The sequence below is a fragment of the Trachypithecus francoisi genome, unplaced genomic scaffold, assembly GCF_009764315.1.
Source record: "Trachypithecus francoisi isolate TF-2019V2 unplaced genomic scaffold, Tfra_2.0 Lachesis_group6, whole genome shotgun sequence".
In the NCBI taxonomy this organism is placed as follows: Eukaryota; Metazoa; Chordata; class Mammalia; order Primates; family Cercopithecidae; genus Trachypithecus; species Trachypithecus francoisi.
In genome coordinates, this window is record NW_022681471.1 from 119530806 (window position 1) to 119554982 (window position 24177).

General features: G+C 42.0%; 1 protein-coding gene across 4 annotated transcripts in view; it reads right to left on the minus strand.

The window, feature by feature from the left end:
- Positions 1-4436: 4436 nt before the first annotated feature.
- CA5B (carbonic anhydrase 5B) overlaps positions 4437-24177 on the minus strand; it is a 65501-nt gene continuing 45760 nt past the window's right edge. For all 4 annotated transcript variants that reach the window (XM_033200909.1, XM_033200910.1, XM_033200908.1 and 1 more), the window contains 6 exons: positions 23077-23274; positions 15700-15818; positions 13929-14024; positions 12722-12784; positions 11487-11642; positions 4437-5341 (listed from right to left, as the gene is read on the minus strand). In XM_033200909.1, the coding sequence (XP_033056800.1) occupies positions 5162-5341; positions 11487-11642; positions 12722-12784; positions 13929-14024; positions 15700-15818; positions 23077-23274 (812 nt within the window). In that variant the 3' untranslated portion in view covers positions 4437-5161. The remainder of the gene's footprint in view (positions 5342-11486; positions 11643-12721; positions 12785-13928; positions 14025-15699; positions 15819-23076; positions 23275-24177) is intronic.

Sequence of the window (24177 nt, forward strand, 5' to 3'; positions counted from 1 at the left end):
CAACATGGTGAAACCCCATCTGTACTAAAAATACAAAATTAGCCAGGTGTGGTGGCGCATGCCTGTAGTTCCAGCTACTCTGGAGGCTGAGACAGGAGAACTGCTTGAACCCGGGAGGTGGAGGCCGCAGTGAGCCGAGATGGTACCACTGCCCTCCAGCCTGGGCAACAGAGCAAGACTCCGTCTCAAAAAAAACAAAACAAAATAAAGTGCAATTCGAGAGTATCAAGGAATACAGTTGTAGTGATGGGCTGGGAGGGCTAGGTTAAGGAGGAGGGCCTGATGTGCCATGTTAAGACGCTCTGTTTACATTCTGTAGAGACAACAGTGAACTGTTGAAAGCTTTTAAATAGAGGCTTATTTTGATTGTGTTTGTGTTTTAGGTAAATTACTCTGCTTTGCAATGTAAAGGATTGAAAGATAAAACTAGAATATCACAATAATCTAGGTGAGAGGTGATGAGGAATTAAACTGGGGCAATAAGAGTAGGGATTGAGAAACTAAAATCATCCCAACTAATAATCAGACTGTAATGTACACATACAAGGCCAGGGACAAGGCCAAGCAAAAAATGTTCCTCACAAGGATACATGACAGCTGTAAAATGACTAACAACCTCTATCTTTTGAGTGACTGAATAGCTTCCTTGGCCTAGCTTTGTTCCGTTCTCCTCCAAATTAAAGTTGCTGAGATACTCAATTACTAAACTGCCTTGCTCCCCTAATCCCTCCTTAGAATTACTCAACTGAAACCCAAACTCTGCATAAAACCTCACCCTAATCTCTCTTATACCGACACACTTGGAGCAACATATATTCCCTTCAGCCTCAAGTTGACCTTGTCCAGCTCAGTGCATCCGTTGGATCTTGAGTAAATTCCTAATGTCTACTCCTGTTTTCTCATCTGTAAAAATCAAGATAGTAATCATAGTTCCCATCTCATAACACTTTTATTGTGAAAACTAAGATAACCCATGCTATATGCTGATACAGTGCCTAGCAATAGTGAATGCCTCCAAAACTTTAGCTATTACATCATCATCACCATCATCATTAGTGTGAACACCTCCTGACCCCCTCAAGAGGGGGTGAGGCACTGTATGCATTTCCAGTACAAGTATTCCACCTTTTATAATATCTATCATGGTTTACTACACATTGTCACTTTCACCTTTCTGCTTCTTGACTAAATCTTTTTTTTTTTTTTGAGACGGAGTCTCGCTCTGTCGCCCGGGCTGGAGTGCAGTGGCCGGATCTCAGCTCACTGCAAGCTCCGCCTCCCGGGTTTATGCCATTCTCCTGGCTCAGCCTCCCGAGTAGCTGGGACTACAGGCGCCCGCCACCTCGCCCGGCTAGTTTTTTGTATTTTTAGTAGAGATGGGGTTTCACCGTGTTGGCCAGGATGGTCTCGATCTCCTGACCTCGTGATCCGCCCGTCTCGGCCTCCCAAAGTGCTGGGATTACAGGCTTGAGCCACCGTGCCCGGCTTCTTGACTAAATCTTAAACTGTCTAGTTGGAGGTTTGGCAGTTGTATCCCCAAAGTAGAGTGCCCTGGATGGCACAGAATGTTGTAGCTATGCAAGTCACCAATGTTGCTGGTCCTTGTGATGAGAATTTACGCTGAGAATTGCTGCCCATTCTGAAAGCATCAGTGTTTGAGCTGTTGTAACATTTCTTATGAATCAGACCAGACTTTCATTTCAGAACAATAAGTAACAATTCCTTCTAAGAAATCTCGGCTCACTGCAACCTCCGTCTCCTGGGCTCAAGCGATTCTCCTGCCTCAGCCTCCCATGTAGCTGGGATTACAGGTGCGTGCCACAACCACCCGGCTAATTTTTGTATTTTTTAGTAGAGACGGGGTTTCACCATATTGGCCAGGCTGTTCTTGAACTCCTGACCTCAGGTAATCTGCCCGCCTTGGCCTCCCAAAGTGCCGGGATGACAGGCATGAGCCACTGCACCCAGCCATAGATTTTTTTAGTGAGTTAGAAATGAATGTAAATTTCCTTTTATAGGAGTTAGACATTTATTTTTAACAATTAACCACTGAATTCATTTTCAGAAACAGGCCTGAATTGCTTATTAATTTCATTACAGATGTAACTCTAAAAGCCAATTCCATTTCCGAACTATAATTACCATCATTTGAATTTAACAGAGAAAGATGTCTTCCAAGACTTCTTTTGGGTGGATGGCTGGTTTTAGAATAGCCAACTTTACCCTAACCGATGGACAAGACAGTCCTCCAGGTGGCCTTGGACTGACCCAGTTCTCCCTTCTTCCTTGCTTGTAGTTCTTAAGAATAACTGTAGAATGCACTGAGAATCCAATATCCTGATATGGAGGAACTGCCTGAAACAGCTTGGCCTTGTTCTTGTCCCTCCCAGGGAACGTAACATCTTGAGTTAGGGAGGAACTGTTTGAGACAGCCAGGTTGTGTTCCTCTCTCTCCTGGAAGCAGGATGTCCTTTAAAGCTTTGCCCAATGAGTTATGTGGCTCCTATGGTATATAACCCAAGGCAGGCTATGGTGCAAGTGGGGCACGTACAGTCAAGACTCCATCAGCCCTGCCCCGGGCAGCTTTTTTGAGCCCTGGGGTACTGGCTCACAATGGAGCCAGGGCCTCTTTTGTCCCTTGCTTCCTGTCTGGAAGTAATACATCTGCTTCATGTAATGTATTGGGTATGAGTGAGTTCTGTCACACTGGACTCAGACAGGTTGGTAACCAGTGTACACTGAAGCTGTTAAAGGATATCTCATTCATTTACAGACATATATATAGACTGAAACAATAGGAAGTCTTTCACCACCACTAATATTGTAAAGAAAGGGTTTTATTGAGCTAGTATTATTTAATGAAGATGGGCAGCAATTTTAATACAATCTTCTTTTCCAAGACCTTTGACAGACCTTAGGCCCAATTTTCCACCTTTATGTCTAGGAAAGTGCAAGTAAAACACTTTTGAGGGCATGAAAAACACAAGCTTGTTGTTAAGGTGTGTCAGTAGCCAGGGAAATCTGCTGTGCCCCTTTGAGGGTCATCTAACTAAGGCAGAGAGAAAGAAACTGCCTCAAGCCAGCTTCTGTCACCTCTGCAGGGAAGGTGGCCATGCAAACCAGGACATGGTTCAAAGTGAAAAAGAGTGTGGTTAATAATCACGCCAGAACACCAGATATAAGATGTATATTCATCCAACCCTATCTTGCAGACCAGATGACAAACATATTAATGAAAGAACTACTACCAGTCATTGATGCAACACTGAGTCTGAACATAGGTTTAGATGCATTCGGAAACATTCCAAGATATTTATAAGCAAGAGACACGGGGGCATGAATTCCTCAGAATATGTAGAATTATCTATATTTTAGCCTATCTGATAAGTTTCTCTCCCTATTACCATAACAAAAATTTTTTAGCCGGGCGCGGTGGCTCAAGCCTGTAATCCCAGCACTTTGGGAGGCCGAGACGGGTGGATCACAAGGTCAGGAGATCGAGACCATCCTGGCTAATACGGTGAAACCCCGTCTCTACTAAAGAATACAAAAAACTAGCCGGGCGACGAGGCGGGCGCCTGTAGTCCCAGCTACTTGGGAGGCGGAGGCAGGAGAATGGCGTGAACCCGGGAGGCGGAGCTTGCAGTGAGCTGAGATCCGGCCACTGCACTCCAGCCTGGGCGAGAGAGCCAGACTCCGTCTCAAAAAAAAAAAAAAAAAAAAAACAAAAAAAAAACAAAAGTTTTTTAAAGCACTGTATAAACTGAGAGATTTAAATTAATCACCTGCCTTGCAAAGAACCTTGACTAATGAGTAAATAAAGTTCAGACAGTTGTAAAGTGAAGACAGGATAGCTCTTTCACTGTAGAAAACATTATCATTATATACTATGTAACAGTGTGCAAACAATGCAAAATAATATTATAAACCATAGGCTATTAGATTACTAGTCCTTTGAAAAATATTTCTGGAAATGTACAATGAAAGAATTCTAAGTTCTAGGCACTTTAAGCATCCTTTCTCTTCTCTTCTCTTTTTTATTAGACATGGAGTCTCACTCTGTCGCCCAGGCTGCAGTGCAGTGGTGTGATCTTGGCTCACTGCAACCACCACCTCCTGGGTTCAAGCGATTCTCCAGCCTCAGCTTCCCGAGTAGCTGGCATTACAGGTGTCTACCACCATGCCTGGCTAATTTCTTAAATTTTTAGTAGTGACAGGGTCTCATCATGTTGGCCAGGCTGGTCTCGAACTCCTGACCTCAAGTGATCTTCCCGCCTCAGCCTCCCAAAGTGCTGGATTACAGGTGTGAGCCACCGTGCCCAGCCAAGCATTTTCTTTAAAATATTCTGCATATATTTCCTATATGATCAGACCTTTAAGTAAAATATCTGATCTTTGGAAATGCAAAGGGATTTCTGGGTATAGGAAAAGTCTTATTTTCTTATAATTACAAAATATATTTTCTACATCATAAATCGGTAGTAAGTAAGCATATCATGTCCTTGTAACAACTAAACACTGGGGCAAATGTACTGATTGATAAGCCCTTATGAAAGAATACACATTCATGTTATAAAATAAAATACATCTAAAACCATGGCCAATGTTCAGCCAGGAAGTACCAGTCTGGGCCAACAGGCTGTTTCTGAAAGGCCTGAGTTCTGGTCAGTGTCTGTGCCTTACTTTTGATTATAATCCCTACGTATAGTGCTATAGAACCACTAATGGATAAACATAAAAAAGATAGCTCAAAAATGTCAGACATAAAAAGATATTACAAGCCGGGCCAGGTGGCCAGCACCTGTAGCCCCAGCTACTCCACAGGCTAAGGCAGAAGGACTGCTTGAGCCTAAGAGTTCAAGGCTGCAGTGAGCTCTCACTGGGCCACTGCACTCTAGCCTGGGCAACAGAGCAAGACCTAGTCTCTCAAAGAAAAAAAAAAAAGGCATTACAATTACCAACAGGTAGCTGCAAGAGAAACTCGTGTCTCTTAGCTGGTACTGAATCGCTTTCCTCAAAGACTGATGAAGCACTCTCATGCTAAGAAATGCTCATCTGTAAATATTATCAAATGCAGGCACTTAGAATAGTCTAGTTAACAATTTTTAGTAAGCTAGTATATATTATAGCAAAAGCAAAATACTGCCTAGATATGAATGTTTTAGGGGGTTGCTTGGCTGGTTGCCGACTTGGGTTTCGCTCGTACATTCAGCACATAATCATGCCGGAAGGATGAACGGACAGTGCGATTCATCAGTGGCTGAAGAGGGCGGAAGTTGTCCACCATTCTTTTCTCCTTCTCCCCTTCAGAAGTGAAAAGCAGGGTTCGAAATTGCTCAAGCTAGAAATAGAAACAGAAAGCATAAATAATTTCAATAGAAAACTTGCTTTACCTTGTGAATAAATTACTTTCATTTTTACAATTCTGAGCATTCCTTGCAAATTAGATACAGGAGAAGTTATTTCTGGGTAAGAATGCCTTCACCACTTGACAGGGAATAAAATGCCCAGTGGTGGTGGTGATCCTGATGGTGGTCCTGTGGGGAGGAGAGCAGCAGGAGGTGGTGAAACCAGGAGGGCACTTGGGATCCAAAGACTTGGGGCAAAGGCCCTGTCCCCACATATTATCCATTTACCAAGGATGATGAGTTAATTCATCTTTTTCATTCTCAAGAACCTCCTCTTTAAATAAGCAAAAGAGCCAGCTTACAGAATGAGAAAGGAAAGATCTGATGCATATACTAACACCACCAAAAAAAGTGGGTTTATAAAATAATTTAACTGAATCATTAACATAAAATAAGTATTACTGATTGCTCAGTGCACCTGGGTATTGTGGGCAAAGCAATGCATATTGATGTCTTTATTTTTTCCTTTCCTTTTTTTTTTTTTTTTTTTTTAAAGACAAAGTCTTACTCTGTCACCCAGGCTAGAGTGCAGTGGTGTGATCATGGTTCACGGCAGGCTCAACCTCTGGGACTCAGGTGATCTCCCACCTCAGCCTCCCAACTAGCTGGGATTATAGGCACATGCCGCCACACCCAGCTAATTTTTAAATTTTTTGTAGAGACAGGGTCTCTCTATGTTGCCCAGGCTGGTCTTGAACTCCTGGCCTTAAGTGATCCTCCCACCTAGGTCTCCCAAAGTGCTGGGATTACAGGTGTGAGCTACCACACCAGGCTGCATGTAGGTGTCTTAATTGGAGACAGGATTCTCTTTGTTGATGCTGTCCAATAGAACTTTCTGCAATGACGGAAATGTTCCACATATGGCTACTGGGCACTTGAAATGTGGCCAGTGTAACTGAGGAACTGAATTTTACTTTTAATGTACTTATATTTAAATGTAAATGGTTACATGTGTCCAGTGGTTACAATATTAGACAATATAGCTCAATGCAAAAGGAGCAACCCAGAATATCAACGGCTTGTTCTCTGATGTAGCAGCAGTATCGACCAGTAGCCCCTTGGTTTCAGACCCAATTGTGTTATGAAATACTTTACTTAGGCTGGGCGTGGTGGCCTACAACTGTAATCCCAGCACTTTGGGAGGCCAAGGCGGGTGGATCACCTGGGTCAGAAGTTCAAGACCAGCCTGACCAACATGGTGAAACCCTGTCTCTACTAAAATTATAAAATTAGCCAGTCGTGGTGGCGAATGCCTATAATCCCAGCTACTGAGCCCAGGAGGCGGAGGTTGCAGTGAGCTGAGATCACGCCACTGGACTCCCACCTGGGCAAAAAGAGCGAATCTCCATGTCAAAAAAAAAAAAAAAAGGAAATATTTTACTTCAGGCCAGCAGGAAAATCCATTCCCATTCCCCTCATTCAAACTGAGAAGACAGCCTGGGGCACAGTAGACAAGCAAGTGAAGAGTCGTTTGCAACAAAGGCTTCAGGGCAAATAGAACTGAAGAGGCAGAACTAGGACTGAAAACAAGCAATGGACGTATCACACAGCGGCAAATCACACAAAAGCCCTCACTAATTAGGAAGCTGTACAAGTAGTTAATGTTTCTTTTTATTCAGCTAATTGCAGAAGATTAGAAATAGTCTAAAGTATCAAAGATAAATGACATCTATCTATGAAATGAACTAGTATACAGTCCTTAAAAATACCGAAGATGTTCATTATCTATAAAATGTTCCAGGCTCACACCCGTAATCCCAGCACTTTGGGAGGCTGAGGCGGGTGGATCACGAGGTCAGGAGTTTCAGACCAGCCTGGCCAACATAGTGAAACCCCATCTCTATTAAAAATACAAAAAATTAGCTGGGCGTGGTGGTGGGCGCCTGTAATCCCAGCTACTCGGGAGGCTGAGGCAGGAGAATTGCTTGAACCCGGGAGGCAGAGGTTGCAGTGAGCCGAGATCGCATCACTACACTCCAGCCCGGGCAACAGCTAGACACTGTCTTTAAAAAAAAAAAAAAAAAATGTTCCAGGCATCACTGAGTGAAAAGAGCAGCAAAATGGTATGCACAGAATGATTCCATTTTCATACAAAAATTGTGTATATTTATATAGATAAAAGACCAGAAGGACTTATGTGCATCTGGATAGACAAGAGACCAGAAGAATTTCCCTTAACAATGATAGTGGTAAAATTATAGGCAACTAGGATAATATTACAGATGACAGCTAGCATTGTTTTCCTTACTAAATTTTTAGTGTTACCATAGTTTTATATTAAATTACATTCTGGAAGTAGCCAGTACAGTTAGACCAGAAAATACAAAATAAAAATTTAAATTATATAATTGAAAAATAAATTTTAAAATTTTGTTGAAATTGTATTTACAAAGTCCTCACATGGGCCACTGACCCTCTGATGTATTTACTTTGTTTTTCAATGTTATGTCCATTTGTTTTTCTAGAAGGAAAACAAGTCGAGGAAATATGTCAATTTTTTAATCCAAAGAACAGAAACAGACTAATTGTACAAGCCACAAAGCCTATACATTTGCAGGCATGAAAGGCTTTTCCTATGCTTATCCTAGTACTTTTATGGCGGTATATCTCTGGAATGTATTCTTGTGTAAGGTCTGAATGGTGGATCCAATTTTTTTCCCCCAAATGCCTGCTCAATTGTTCCTCAACAGCATTTACCGAATACTCTATCTTTCCTGGCAACTGAGTTGAGATGCTATATTTATCACAAAATAAATTCTCACATGTATTTGGACATATTTCTGAAATTATTATTTTCTTCCTGTGATGGTTAACTTTATGTGTCATCTTGACTGGGCCCTGGGACGCGGAGACAGGTTAAATACTATGCCTACGTATGTCTGTGAAGGTGTCTCTGGAGGAGATTAGGATTTGAATTGGTGGACTGAGTAAAGAGAATGGCCCTCCCCAAAGTGGATGGGAATCATCCAATAAATTGAGGGTCTGAATAGAACAAAAAGGCAGAGGAAGGTTGAATTTGCTCTGGTTGCTTGAGCTAGAACATCAATTGTCTCCTTTCTTTGGAGCTCCTGGTTCTCAGGCTTTCAGACCAAGATAGAAATCTACATTATCAGCTCTCCAGCTCTCAGGCCTCTGAACTACACCACTGTCTTTCCTGGGTCTCCAGCTTGCAGATGGCAGATTGTAAGACTTCTTAGTCTCCACAATCACATGGCCAATACCTTATGATAAAACTTTATCTATCTTTTTCTTTATTTATCTTTATAGGGTTATAGAGTTAAGGTTATTTAACCTTGATAGGTTATTTATCTAACTTTATCAACTTTGTCTTTCTTAATTTTTTAAAATCTTTATCTATATCTGGTATGGTTTGGCCCTGTGTCTCTACCCAAATCCCACGTTCAATTGTAATCCCCCGTGTCAGGGGAGGGGATCATGGAGGTAGATTTCCTCCTCACTGTTCTCATGATAGTGAAAGAGTTCTCACGAGATCTGATGGTTTAAAAGTCTGTGGCACTTCCTCCATCTCTCTCTCTCTCTCCTGCCACCATGTGAAGAAGGTCCTTGCTTCCCTTTTGCCTTCTGCCATGATTTTAAGTTTCCTGAGGCCTCCCAGTCATGCTTCCTGTTAAGCCTATGGAACTGTGAGTCAATTAAACATCCTTTCTTCATAAATTACCCAGTCTCAGGTAGTTATTTATAGCGGTATGAAAATGGACTAATACAATATCTATCCTATTGGTTCTGTTTCTCTGGAGAATTCTAATATACTTCCCTCGATTGATCTATTTATCCATGTGCCAGTAACATGCTATTTAATTATTGAGGCTTTATAACCTTGTGAGTCTAATTATCCCGTATTTTTCTAGAATTTTCCCTGGTTATTTATGTGTTTGTCTTTATTCATGAGTTTAGAAATAGCATATCGATTTAAAAATCCTATTGGCGGCCGGGCGCGGTGGCTCAAGCCTGTAATCCCAGCACTTTGGGAGGCCGAGACGGGCGGATCACGAGGTCATGAGATCGAGACCATCCTGGCTAATACAGTGAAACTCTGTCTCTACTTAAAAATACAAAAAACTAGCCGGGCGACGAGGCGGGCGCCTGTAGTCCCAGCTACTCGGGAGGCTGAGGCAGGAGAATGGCGTAAACCCGGGAGGCGGAGCTTGCAGTGAGCTGAGATCCGGCCACTGCACTCCAGCCTGGGTGGCAGAGCAAGACTCCGTCTCAAAAAAAAAAAAAAAAAAAAAAAAAAAAAAAAAAAAAAAAAAATCCTATTGGCATATTTATTGGGAACACATTAAATTTATGGTGAATAAACAAGTCATGGAGAATGACAACTTAGGTTGTAATTTATGACAAAAAAGGTGTCTTTATGTCTTTTGATCCTATAATGTGTTAACTTTATTAATTCAAGTCTTCTTTTGTATCCTCCAGGAACATTTTAAGTTTTCTTATTAACGTTCCTTGTTAAAATTATTCCAAAGTATTTTATATTTTTGTTTCCATTATAAATAGGGGCCCTTCTTACATTATATCTTTATATCATATCTTTTAGCTGATTGTGATTTATGTATGTCAAATATATTGATTTCTAGAAATTAATATTGTATTCCACTGATTACCAAATTATCTCTGATTTTTGTAGTAGTTTTTTATTGTTTCTCTAATTTATTTTTTATTTTCCGGTCTAACTGCACTGGCTACTTCCAGAATGAATAACTTAATATAAAACTTAATACGGTAACAATCCTTTCCATTGAAAACCTACTATTTGCTTTTGAACTGAGATCAATCTCTTTTATCAAGATAGAGAAGTCTCTATTCAGCTCTGTTTTATTAAAAATTTTCAAAAACGGAATGGTGATCTTTATAAACGTCTTTTTAACTTCCCTGGAAATGATAATATGATTTTTCTATTTAGATCCACTGATAGAATGAATTATATTAATATCATTCTTAACAATGAACCATTCTCATATTACTGGAGTAAAAGCTACTTGGACAAAGTGTATATTTCTTCTGATGAATCTGCTGGATTCTGTTTCTAATACTTTCTTTTTAGCTTTTTTTCTTTTATATTCTTTAGAAGGGGTTCCAATCTTTGGTGAGTGTTGGTATCAGTTATGCTGGCTTCATAAAAAGAATTTGGAAGCTTTTTCTCTTATGAAAATGCTTTGTGGCCGGGCGCGGTGGCTCAAGCCTGTAATCCCAGCACTTTGGGAGGCCGAGACGGGCGGATCACGAGGTCAGGAGATCGAGACCATCTGGCTAATATGGTGAAACCCCGTCTCTACTAAAAAATACAAAAAACTAGCCGGATGAGGTGGCGGGCGCCTGTAGTCCCAGCTACTCGGGAGGCTGAGGCAGGAGAATGGCGTAAACCCGGGAGGCGGAGCTTGCAGTGAGCTGAGATCCAGCCACAGCACTCCAGCCTGGGCGACAGAGCCAGACTCCGTCTCAAAAAAAAAAAAAAAAAAAAAAAAGAAAATGCTTTGTAATCAATAAAAATCCCATAAAACAAGTATGAGTAAATATTATTGTAGTTTAGTATATTATACATTATACAGGATTTTGAGTGTTTGCATAGTAACTACTACTTAGGCTTAGTTTCTAAGGGAAAAATAGAACCCAAGTTCAAAAAACGGACTTACATTACAGTTTCTGGACAAACACTGTTGAATTCTATATTTATTCTGAGATTCTATAGTAGAATTCCCTTAAGGATTTTAAAGACTTTTGAACACATTCATTTCCAGCCTTCATTCTTTCCTTTAAAAGGGTCTTGATTTTGTAGAGTTTAATATTTATATATAAAATACACAAGGCATAAGAAGACATATGTAATTGTCAAATATAGATGTAAAAAGCTTATGTTCTTCTGTGTTTTAACTCTCTCTCTAGTTAATTTGAAACATCCCCAAATTCATGTCCAAACTGAGACAAGACGTTGGTACACTTCAATAGAAATGTATAAGCATTACAAGATGTTAAAACTGATGCCACAGTCTGAGCCCAGCCCTGTTTTAAATGGGCAGACAAGGATTTCCTTAGATTGAAATTGTGGAGAGAACGTACCTGATCATGATCAACCTCTACTGGTTGCTTCTTAATGATCCAGGTGACAGACTCGGAGAGGGGTGGGGTGGTCAGAGACCCTGAGTAGGTCCAGTAATCTGGGCAGGTAGGCATCAGGCAGGAAGGGTCAAATGACCCAAATTCCACAAGGGTGTCCTGGCCAAGAGAAGAGATAACTGAGTCATTATTTAATGGTGAAAACCACTCAGGAATCGGACAACGAGGTGATGGTTCTCAGGGAGTATGTGGAGATGAGCAGTGGTCCAGAGGAGCTCCAGGCCTTTCTGGGCAGCTACCTGAAGAATTGCTGCTTAGGAGATGGAATCATGCCCAGGCTTTGTTTCTGCAATTAACTGTGTATTTTTTATATTCCGCAGTAGGAAAACAGCCAAAACCATTTGATCTCTCAATTCCAGTGAGGTTACATCAGGTAGTCTCCTCTGAGTTTTGTTGAGAGGTTTCAGACAGCAGCCATTGCATAAAGAAGGACGCTTTGTATTTTCAAGAGAGGCTAACTGAGACTTGTCCTTTTAGGAAGAAATGCAGATCAGGAGGAGCCAGAAACCTGGACTAAAAGGAAAGAGAGGGAAAAAGAGGAAAATGGAGAGGAGAGGAGAGGGAAAGAGGTAGGGACCAGAAGGAGAGAGTGGGGGATGGGGGGAGATAATATATGGGCTTCCAGAGAGGAAAGGAGAGGGAAATAGGTAGGGACCAGAGGGATACAGTGGGGGATGAGAGGGAGAAGGAGAGAATATATGGGCCACCACAGAGCAGCCCTTTGAGATTCTGAATATTGAAGAATTAATATTGGGGGACTAGACAAAGGCATCCGACCTGAAGGATGTGGGTCATTGTTCTTTCCAGCTGGACAAGGCAAGTTTCTGTAGAACTGCTCTCTGCTCCCTGCCTGTGGGATGGCAGCTACAGAAAAGAAGGCTGCTCTGGGTATGTTCGCAAGGACTTAGAAGGAGCTGGTGTCAGGAACAGAGGAGGGGACAGCAATATGTTCCTGAGTCCCCAAGTCCTCAGCGGCACCGTGGCAAAACCAAAAAGCTCACTGCCTACCCACAGAATCATGACTTCTGTCCCCTGGGATCATAAATGGCAGTTTTCTTCTAAGGCTGAATACAGTTCACCTAATTAAACTTCCCAATTCAAAGTGCCTTGGTAATGTCTCCACTCTGAGATTGAAACATAAAAGTACATTTCAAGTAATTATGGAAAACAAATAGTACCTTATGCTTAATTGACGGCAAAGTATCCACTAATTTCTGTAGCTCTTTATGATGTTTGCCTAGCTAAAGAACAACAAATAAGAAAATATTACAAACAATGGACATCTCACTGTAGAAACTGTAACAGAATGTGAATTAAAATTAACTGGTGATTACATAAAAACAAATTGCATGACTGAAATTACACTTAAACTTGTAGTTTATAATTTTATAAACATTACTGAATTAAATTAGAGAACACATGAGCAGGCTGTTTGCTGACAAGGTCAGCATGCCTGCAGAGAAAGGTGCCCCCTGCTTCGTTTAAGTATAAGTTCTTAAATTGGAATTAAAATTAAATAAAATGAAAAATGGTTCCACAATTGCAGTAGACACATTTCAAGTGCTCAATTGCCACATGTGGCTTGTGACCACTCTATTGGGCTGTGCATTTTTATACCATTCAAAATATATTCTTTTTTTGGTGGTGCAGGGGATGGAGTCTCTCTCTGTTGCCCAGGCCAGAGTGCAGTGGCACAATCTCAGCTTGCTGCAGCCTCCACCTCCCAAGCTCAAGCGATCCTCCTTCCTCAGCCTCCCGAGTAGCTAGGATTACAGGTGCGCACCACCATGCCCGGCTAATTTTTATATTTTTAGTAGAAATAGAATTTCCCTGTGGAAACCAGGCTGGTCTCGAACTCCTGACCTCAAGTGATCCGCCTGCCTCAGCCTCCCAAAGTACTGGGATTACAGGCATAAGCCACTGTGCCTGGGCCTAAAATACATTCTTAACAATCCTGTATTTCTTTTTTTTTGTGGGGGACGGAGTCTCACTGGAGTGCAGTGGTGCAATCTCAGCTCACTGCAACCTCTGTCTCCCAGGTTCAAGTGATTCTCCTTGCCTCAGCCTCCCAAGTAGCTGGGATTACAGGCACCCACCACCATGTCTGGCTAACTTTTTTATATTTTTAGTAGAGGTGGGTTTTCACTAAGTTGGCCAGGCTAGTCTCGAACTCCTGACCTCGTGATCCACCTGCCTTGGCCTCCCAAAGTGCTGGGATTACAGGCGTGAGCTGCCACGCCTGGCCGTACAATCCTGTATTTCAAGCACTATTTATCTTACCAATGTACGGATCCCAATATTCTTGAAGTAAACAACAATATGATAATGTTCTATCTTTTCATTCTAGAATACACCACATCATTTAAAGTTGGTGAAATGTTTTACCTTTAAAAATACTCCTATCACCGCCAAACCATTTTCTTCCAGTGCTGCATCCTCAAAGTTTTCAAATTTGACTGCATTCCAATGTACTAAGTGCAGCTGAAACACCATGGAAGAGGGTTAACCCATGACTACACAGAATCTCTCCAGAATAAACCCACAGCCTCAGTCAACCTACGACATTTAAACATGTTTCCTCACCCAAAGTAAAGCCACTAAGAAAACCATATGACAACATGATGCAAGATGAGATAGAAACAAAGATCAGAGAGAAATTTAGGCAAGAGCAGCAATTAATATTATTTTAGAATGAAGGGATTTATTTGGGGAGAAAAATAGAAAATTCATATAACAAAGTGACACTTCAGTGAGCAATCAACATCTGTCTAGTCCCATCTTGATTTGCATGAAATACCAATATTCAAAATCCACTTGCATCTACAGGAGAGACGATGTTTATACTGAGAGAAATAGATCCTCCATATGGAAATTACGCAGGAGTTAAAGACAAATTTTTTCTTCAAGGAATAACCATTTAAAATGTGCTTTTAGGCTGGGTGTGGTGGCTCACACCTGTAATCTCAGCATTTTGGGAGGCCAAGGTGGGAGAATCACTTGAACCCAGGAGTTTGAGACCAGCCTGGACAACATAGTGAAACCCTGTCTCTACCAACAAATTTAAAAATTAGCAGAGGAGGCCGGGTGTGGTGGCTCAAGCCTGTAATCCCAGCACTTTGGGAGGCCGAGGTGGGTAGATTACGAGGTCAGGAAATCGAGACCAGCCTGGCTAACAGGGTGAAACCCTGTGTCTACTAAAAATACAAAAAATTAGCCGGGCACGGTGGCGGGTGCCTGTAGTTCCAGCTACTAGGGAGGCTGAGGCAGGAGAATGGCGTGAACCCGGGAGACGGAGCTTGCAGTGAGCTGAGATCCGGCCACTGCACTCCAGCCTGGGTGACAGAGTGAGACTCCGTCTCAAAAAAAAAAAAAAAAAAAAAAATTAGCAGGGCATGGTGGTGTGCGCCTGTTGTCTGAGGTGGGAGGATTGCTTAAGGTCGAGGCTGCAGTGAATCGTGCGCTCCAGACTGGGTGACAGAGTGAGACCCTGTCTCACAAAACAAAATAAAATGGAACAAATATAAAATAAATGTTTTAATGTGCTTTTATTTTTTACATAACATTTACAACTGAATTAGGAAAAAAGTTGTAAGAAGAAATTCTATTTCCTTAAAATCTCCCTTTATTTCCCTATAAATTATTCCTCATCCACCAGTTATGAATGCATTATCACCCAGCCTCCCAAGTGAGACACCACAAAATCATGGTTAACTTTGCCTTCTCCTATCCTGAAGAGAACCCCACCTTCAAGTCCTGTTGCTTTCATTTCAGAAACGCTTGATAAATCTTGCTCTTTTTCTCTATTTCTATTGCCACAGCCTTCATTTAGGCTCCCACCACTGCAAACTTGCATTAATTCGACCTGCGGCTCCACAATGTTCCCTGGGTTATTACTTTGGGCTACTATTTGAGTCCACCTTCGAATTCCAGAAGAATCCAGTTTCAGGATCTTAAGGTTCATTTCAACTATATTATTTGAGATGAGAGAAGTTAACATGTTTACATGTCTTAGCTGAGAATGATCAAAACTGCCTGAGAAAGCTATTTAGCATTTATAGGAATCACCTGATTCTTTGTGATAATTTCCTACAACTAAAAGTTCAGAATTATCCCCACTTCTCTACAGTTGTCACTGTTCCTGACCTTCTCAACATACCTCTGCTGGGAAGCATTTGCTGTCCACGGTGTGCTCAGAACCCCAGGCATCGATGGCCCCCCAGTGAAAATGGAACTGCTTCAATCGGTAGTTGTGTTCCAGGGGTCCTCCCTTGATCACTAAAATGGCACATCCAACAATTCAGGGAAGAGTTATTTGTGCAGTGGGGAAATGTGGGTGAAAGGCCAAATCTCCAGTGGACCCTCCATGTGAACTGTCTTAAATGGATTACACTGAATTATATACAAGTGATTATAAATTTGATTTTCATGAAGTCAATGCACATATAAGGACAAGACCAAATAACATCAAGATTTAACTACATAACAAGCTACAAACAACTGTTAAAGGCCAATTCTTGACTTAATTTTATATCCTATATTATTGTGTCCAGTTTTCTTTTGTGTGCAATAAAATGCAAATTTCTCTCAGCATATTTATCCAACATGACTTTATAATACTGAAATATGGGGATAAAGGGATCCTTCTTTTTTTATGCACGGACACTTTGCTTTTCAATTTTTGAAGATACTAGTGTTGCTTTCCCTTTCATTGAAATGGAATAGGAAATTTGCAAGTCAAAAACGATCACCTGGGAGATGTTGGTCAAAAGGTACAAAGCTTCAGTTAGGAAGAATATGTTTTCAAGATTTATTGCACAGCATGGTGACCATACTTGATAATAATGTATTGCACATTTCAAAATTACTAAAAGAGTAACAGTAGATTTTCTCACTACAAAAAAAAAAAATGGTAAGCACGTGAGGTGACGAATATTTTCATTGCTTGATATAATCTCATTCCACCATGCATACATATATCAAAAGATTACATTGTACCTGGTAAATATATACAAATATGTCAACTGAAAAAACACACTGGCCGGGCCTGGTGGCTCACACCTGTAATCCCAGCACTTTGGGAGGCTGAGGTGGGTGGCTCATCTGAGGTCAGGAATTTGAGACCAGCCTGGCCAACATGGTGAAACCCCATCTCTACTAAAAATACAAAAAATAAAATTAGCTGGGCATGGTGGCCCATGCCTGTAGTCCAGCTACTCAGGTGGCTGAGGCACAAGAATCACTTAAACCCAGGAGGTGGAGGTTGCAATGAGCCAAGATCGTGCCACTGCACTCCAGCCTGAGTGACAGAATGAGACTCTGTCTCACACACACACACACACACACACACGCACACACATTATTACCAATATATTATAGGCAAAATATTGACAAGTGGTTTTTTTTGTTTTTGTTTTTGTTTTTGTTTTTTGTTTTTTTGAAACAGGGTCTTACTCTGTCACCCAGGCTGGAGTGCAGTGGCACAATGTCAGTTCACTGCAACCTCTTCCTCCTGGGCTGAAGCCATTCTCCTACCTCAGTCTCCTGAGTAGCTGGGACTACAGGCGTGCACCACCATGCCAGGCTAATTTTTTTTTTTTTGTAGAGACGGTGTTTTGCCACGTTGCTCAGGCTTGTCTCGAACTCCTAAGCTCAAGAGATCCACCCATCTCAGCCTCCCAAAGTGCTGGGATTACAGGCGGTTGCGCCACTGCGCCTGGCCCAGATAAGACGTTTTTGGCCGGGTGCGGTGGCTCATGCCTGTAATCCCAGCACCTTGGGAGGCCGAGGCGGGTAGATCACCAGGTCAGGAAATCAAGACCATTCTGGCTAACACGGTGAAACCCCGTCTCTACCAAAAATACAAAAAAATTAGCTGGGCATGGTGACAGGTGCCTGTAGTCCCAGCTACTCTGGAGGCTTAGGCAGGAGAATCGCTTGAACCCAGGAGGCGGAGCTTGCAGTGAGCCGAGATCGCGCCACTGCACTCCAGCCTGGGCGACAGAGCAAGACTCTTTCTAAAAAAATAAAAAATAAAAAAATAGAAAAGAAAAGGAAAGGAAAGAAGAGAGAGAGAAAAATCAACTGTCAAGCAGCTGTCAGGCTAGTTAATTGGGATGTCACTGGTAACCTCAGCAAGATTAAAGGAAAAAGGTGGGGTTGGGTGGGGCAGATGAATGCAGGAAAGAAGGAAATATAGTCATCAAGAAATGGGGCAGGCCCAGCAGTGGCTCACACCTATAATCCTAGCACTCTGGGAGGCCAAGATGGGAGGATCACTTGAGGCCAGGAGTTTGAGAGCAGCCTGAAAAACATAGTGAGACCCAGTCTCTACAGAAGAAAAAGAAAGAAACAAAGAAATGGGGCAGGTAGACAGAAGATAGTGAATTGGAAAGCAGAGCAGTCATAACACATATCAAATAAATACATACTTATATATTTGAGGTTGTTGATATTTATTTTTTTAAAAATTTTTTTGAGACAGAGTCTCACTCTGTTGCCCAGGCTGAAGTGCAGTGGCACAATCTTGCCTCACTGCAACCTCCAACTCCCAGGTTCAAGCGATTCTCCTGCCTCAGCCTCCCTGAGAAGCTGGAATTACAGACGTGTGCCGCCATGCCCGACTAATTTTTGTATTTTGGTAGAGAAGGGGTTTCACCATGTTGGCCATGCTGGTTTCGAACTCCTGACCTCAAGCGATCCACCCACCTCGGCCTCCCAAAGCACTGGGATTACAGGCATGAGCCACCATGCTTGGCCTGATATTTTATTCTTTCCATGCTCTGAGAAAGGATTAAACTTGTAAAAAATTACATGACAAATATAAAACATTCAGCAAAGAGTCTGGCTGGTAGTAAGCAATCTGTAATATTCACTCCCTCCTTTTGCTTTTCAATGTGAAAGAGAAGGAGCTGACAGAGAAAGGGATGGTGAAGAAAAGGAAATACACAGAACCCATACAGATAAAAGCAAATGCAGGAAATGGACAGGAGGAATGCTTCTGGGGTGATGGAAATGTTTTAAAATTAGATTATAGTGATGGTTGCACAACTCTTGTAAATTTCCTTTAAAAATCATTCAACTGTACGTGTGTTTTAAACTGCGTACATGTGTTTTAAACTGTGTACGTGTGTTTTAAACTGTGTACATGTGTTTTAAAGTAAATGTAGGACCAAAACAGGGAAGGAGAACTTAAAATGTTTGTGAAAGCATTCTTACTAGGTTCACTGGCACTGCCCCAAAGGAGTGTAAAGTCAGGGAAGCAGGATGAAGCAGGATGGAGCAGGAAGCACCCTGAGGAGGAGAACAAAGGCACTCACCTCTCCATCTCTTAATGCCTACTGACAGTGCCAATAAGAGAAATTCCAGAGGACATGATAATTGACAGGGATCATCCAGGGATAATTTAGTGCCCTTCCCCACAGTATTTCGACTCTCTTATATGCACTCATTCAAATCAGTAACAATGTCCTACTCAGGGGAACCAAATACTAAATAACGCCCAGCAGAGGACTGCGGGATGAGATGTTCACATACCTTCTCTTATAATCCTACTAAGGTAGGTCATGTTGTTCTCTTTTTCATTCCAGAGTTTAGTAATTTGAGTCTTCTGTCTTTTATTTTTCTCTTGGTCTCCCCCAGTTAAAAGTTTGTCAACTCTGTTGATCTTCCCAAAGAACCAACTTTTGATTTCATTGATCTCTGCTCGTTCTTTATTATGTCCTTCTCTCTACTTGCTTTTGGGTTTATTTTGTTCTTCTTTTCTAGTTTCTTAAGGTGGAAAGCTGAGATACTGACTTGAGAAAGTTCTTCTCTATTATAGGCATTTTCATCTATAAGTTTACCTCTTAGCACTGCTTTAGCTGCATCCCAAAAGGACTGGTATAATGTTTTTGTCACATACCTTCCCCAGCTCCTTTTCTTTATTCCAATCCTCATAAAGCACATTGTGGCAGCATTTCTTAGGGTTTTTTCTTTGAAATTTATAGACATCGATATTTATTAGGTTTTTACTTTTCTAGAATTGTTTCTTGCCTTTCTTTGTTTCTAGAATGTCTTTGCTTTCTTTCACTTTTTATTTTTTATGTTCATTCACTCTTTTTTCCTCTTTGCATGCTATTGATTTGCAACAACATGGAGAAATAGCAACGAAGAATAAGCAGGAAATAAGAGGCAGTCACTGAAAGGTGGAAAAAGAGAGAGAGAGAGAAAGTTAGGTAATTACTAAACACCAGCCAGGAAAAGCAGCACCCGCAATTTGTTTCCTCTTTGACCAAACACTCTCTTATTGTAATAACTCATGGGTAGAACAAAGTGTCGGCTGTCCATACAGGTCCTGCAAAATCCACACCGTTAAAATCCTAAAAACTTCTGAGTCTCTATCCAGTCAAACGTGGCAGTCACACAATTTCTTTAAAACCACATCAGGCTACACCTGGGTTATCTGGGACCCCTGGGACTCCCGCTGGACTTCCCAGCAAAAGGGGCTATGTACTTGACTTCAGGAACTACCTGGCCTAGTAGCCGTCTCTTTCTCTGGCGTTCCTTGTTCAGATCCAGACCACCCTACACGCGGCTATACAGAACCAGGAAAGGGAATTAAATGTCCAGCTTTCAACTTTAACTCCTACCCTCCCCTTTTCCTGGTTATCCCTATTAAGAGAAGGGTTAGAAATCGCGAACGCCACTGGCCTAGGCAATCTCTCTGCATGCTTCTTCTGAGCGGCTTCTTCTGCGCGACCGCCGTTAACCGCAGTTCCACTTCCAGGCCCGTCTAACGCTTCTCTCAGCCTAAACCCTAACAATAGCCACATACCACCCCCGATCCTTGACGTCCCCTTGTTCCTAAACCCTGGACAGACACAAGTTTCCTTTTGTTATTCAAATGCCGGCACTACCCTCTGTAATACAACTTCCACTCCCAACTCAACCGTCTTTGCCCCTCCCAGTTCTTTCTTCTGGTGCAATGGGACCCTATATAAGAACCTTTCCACTCACGCCACTATAACCCTACTGTGTCTCCCTGTCACGCTAGTCCCCCAACTAACCTTGTGCACCCCTGCAGAATTTTCCAGGTGGGACTCCGCCCCTTTCCCTAGACCAAAACGAGCTATATTCCTCCCCCTAGTAGCCGGAGTCTCACTCACCACGTCCTTAGTTGCTGCAGGACTAGCCGGGGGAGCTTTAGGTCACTCCCTTATCAGCACTGCAAAACTCTCTCATCAATTCTCCATAGCTATGGAAGCTTCCGCCGAATCCCTTGCCTCATTACAGAGACAATTGACTTCCCTTGCCCAAGTTACCTTACAAAACCGCCGTGCACTAGACCTGTTAACGGCCGAAAAAGGAGGGACCTGTCTTTTCCTCAGAGAAGATTGTTGTTTCTACATAATGAATCTGGACTCGTAGAAACGCGAGTTCAACAACTACATAAACTCAGCCTAGAATTGCAGAAACAACAATTCACCTCTGCTGCCAACAGCTGGTGGAATTCCTCCATGTACTCCCTTCTAGTGCCCTTCATAGGACCATTCATAAGTATACTTCTCTTACTCACTATAGGACCATGTATAATAAACAGATTAACAAACTTTGTAAAAGAAAGACTCAACACTGTCCAGCTTATGGTCCTGAGAGCCCAGTACCAACCTGTACTCACCGAGACTTCCGAGTCAGACATATAAGACCCAGATTGGCTCTCAAGATACTAGAGAGAGGGGGGAATGAGGAGTGGAAAAATACTGAATATCAGAGGTCAGAAAAGTCAGGAAACTCCCCTTAATGCTAAAACAACAAGGTTATCTGGAAAGTCCCTAGCAGGGCAAGTGGCCGTTTGTGGTTTGGTCAAAGGGCGGGAACCAATGAACAACTGACTAATGTTTAACTTTAAATGTCAGCCAATTGTAAACCTACAACTGTAAAAACCCCCAGTGACTCTGTAACTTGCTGTAACTTGTTTGTGTCTGACTATAAAAGACGGCTGAACACCGAGCTCGGGGTCTCTCCCTAGGATCTGATACCTAGCTGGAGGGAACCGAGTTCGAACTCAAAATAAAGCGATCCCTGCCGCTTGGCGTTGTCTCTGGACTCTGGTGGTTGCTTTCGGGTCATCGCGGGTCTGGGCATTACAGCAGGAGTGAATATTTACTTTTTTTTTTCTTTTTTTTTTGAGACAGAGTCTCACTCTGACACCAGGCTGGGGTGCAGTGGTGCGATCTCGGCTCACTGCAAACTCCGCCTACTGGGTTCAAGTAATTCTCCTGTCTCAGCCTCCCAAGTAGCTGGGATTACAGGCATGCGCCACCACACCTGGCTAATGTTTTGTATTTTAGTAAAGACAGGGTTTCACCATGTTGCCCAGGGTGATCTTGAACTCCTGAGCTCAGGCAATCTGCCCACCTCGGCCTCCCAGAGTGCTGAGATTACAGGCGCCACCACTCCTGGCCTCATTATCATTTTTATGGACTCATTTCCTAACATTCATGAGAGAAAACAAGTTTCCTTGAGATCAAGATTTCTCAGTTTTAGCTCTATTGATACTGGAGGCTAGATAACTCTTCGTTAAGGTTATTTGGCGCACTGCAGGATCTTTAGCGGCATCCCTGACTTTGACACACTAGACGCCAATTTTGTTTCCCAAGTTGTGACAACCAAAAACGCCTTTGGATCCTGCAGTGGGGAGTGAGGGATATGGAGGGGTATGGGGGAAAGTTGGCAAAATTACCACTAGTTGATGACTACTTTAAACTATTTCAAATAATAATTATTTTGAGACTAATTTGGACTATTTGACATCATCAAATGCAGTAAAACAAACACGCAAACAACAACAAAAAAAGGGAAAATAAATCTTCACAAAATTTGCCACCTTCTATCTTCCACAGACACTAAGAAGTTTCAGGTAAACTTTGAAATCATTCACATTAGTTTATATCCAGGAAGGTTAGAAAAAGATTCAAAATCAATATACTATTTGAATTTGAAAAACTCTTTTAAAGCGTTCTTTTACACTAAGTAGGTAATACTGTTATTTAACAAAATTACCAGATCATAATTTCCATTTCTCTAATATATGACTAGTCTTTGCAACCTAATACACACATGACTATTCTTTTGGCCCCATTTCAAGTGTATTGTAATCTGCTAAGTTAAATCTGATTAAACAGTGTTACTGTTTAATGTAAAAGTTCTCGTAAAGTCAACAAGCAAAGGAAAAAATTAGTACATATTCAATATACACATACAAAATAAATTTCTGGCAAAACTTCCATTTCACACCTATGCTCTATACCAATTATAAATCTACACATAGAGAGAGATAAATTTATTAATTAAAAATACTACCTATACTACTTGAAGAAAATATGCATAAAAACTAGAAGGAATTTTTTTCACACATTGAAAAAGTTAAGATCAATGAGTTCCTTGCCATTGCTAACAAAGAGGTCAATACTGTCATGGTGAGAGTTTGATGTGTCTGTGTTAACACGACACTGTTTCTTTAACTCCTTACAAGACCACCATATCTTGCCCTCACCTGATTTATCTGTAGAATCTTCAAATTCCACGAGGAAAGAGTATCCATTATTCCAGACGTGGAGGCAGGTGGCTGGGTCATAAGAGATGGTGAGCGGTTTTAAGCCAGGATCATAAACACTGTCCCTCCACCGAATGTTGATGGGTGATTGTCGATCACCCCCGGGAACCAGGTCCACGCTCTCCCAAAGTGGATGCACTAGGAGAAAGCAGGTCAGGCTATTATCAAGACTGTTGGACCAAGTGCGGTGGCTCACTCCTATAATCCCAGCACTTTGGGAGGATAAGGCAGGTGGATCACTTGAGGCCAGGAGTTCGAGACCAGCCTAGGAAACACAGTGAAACCTGTCTCTACAAAATATACAAAAAAAAATTATCCAGGCATGGTGGTACACACCTGTAGTCCTAGCTACCAGGGAGGCTAAAGTGGGAGGACTGCTTGAGCCCAGGAGGTCAAGGCTGTTGTGAGCCATGATCGCACCACTGCACTCCAGCTTGGGTGACAGACCCAAACCATGTCTCAAAAGAAAAAAAGAAAACAAAGCCTGTCTACTGTACTTCTGGAGAACCTGTCAGGGCTAATGGAAACTAAAAGCCTTAGGAATTAGCCACTGTGATAGTTACTTTTAGGTGTTGACTTGACTAGATTAAAGAATACCTAGAAACCTGGTAAAGCATTATTTTGGGGTGTGTCTCTGAGGGTGTTTACAGAGGAGACTAGCATGTAATTCTGAGTGGACTAGGTGGGAAAGATTCGCCCTCAATGTGGGCAGGTATCATCCAAACTGCTGGGGGTCCAGAAAGAACAAAAACATGGAAAAACTGAATGTGCCCATCTGTCTGCTGGATCTTGGATACACTCTTCTGCTCCTGTCCTTGGGTAACAGGTACAGGCTTCCCAGCCTTTGGACTCCAGAACTAACACCAGCACCTCTCTGGGTTCTCAGGCATTTGGCCTCAGACTGATAGGTATACCATCAGCTTCCCTGGTTCTGAGGCCTTTGTCTTGGACTGTCCCATACTACCAGTATCTCAGGGTCTCTGGCTTGCAGATGGCCTGTCATGGGACTTCTCAGCCTCTATAATCGTGTGAGCAATTGCC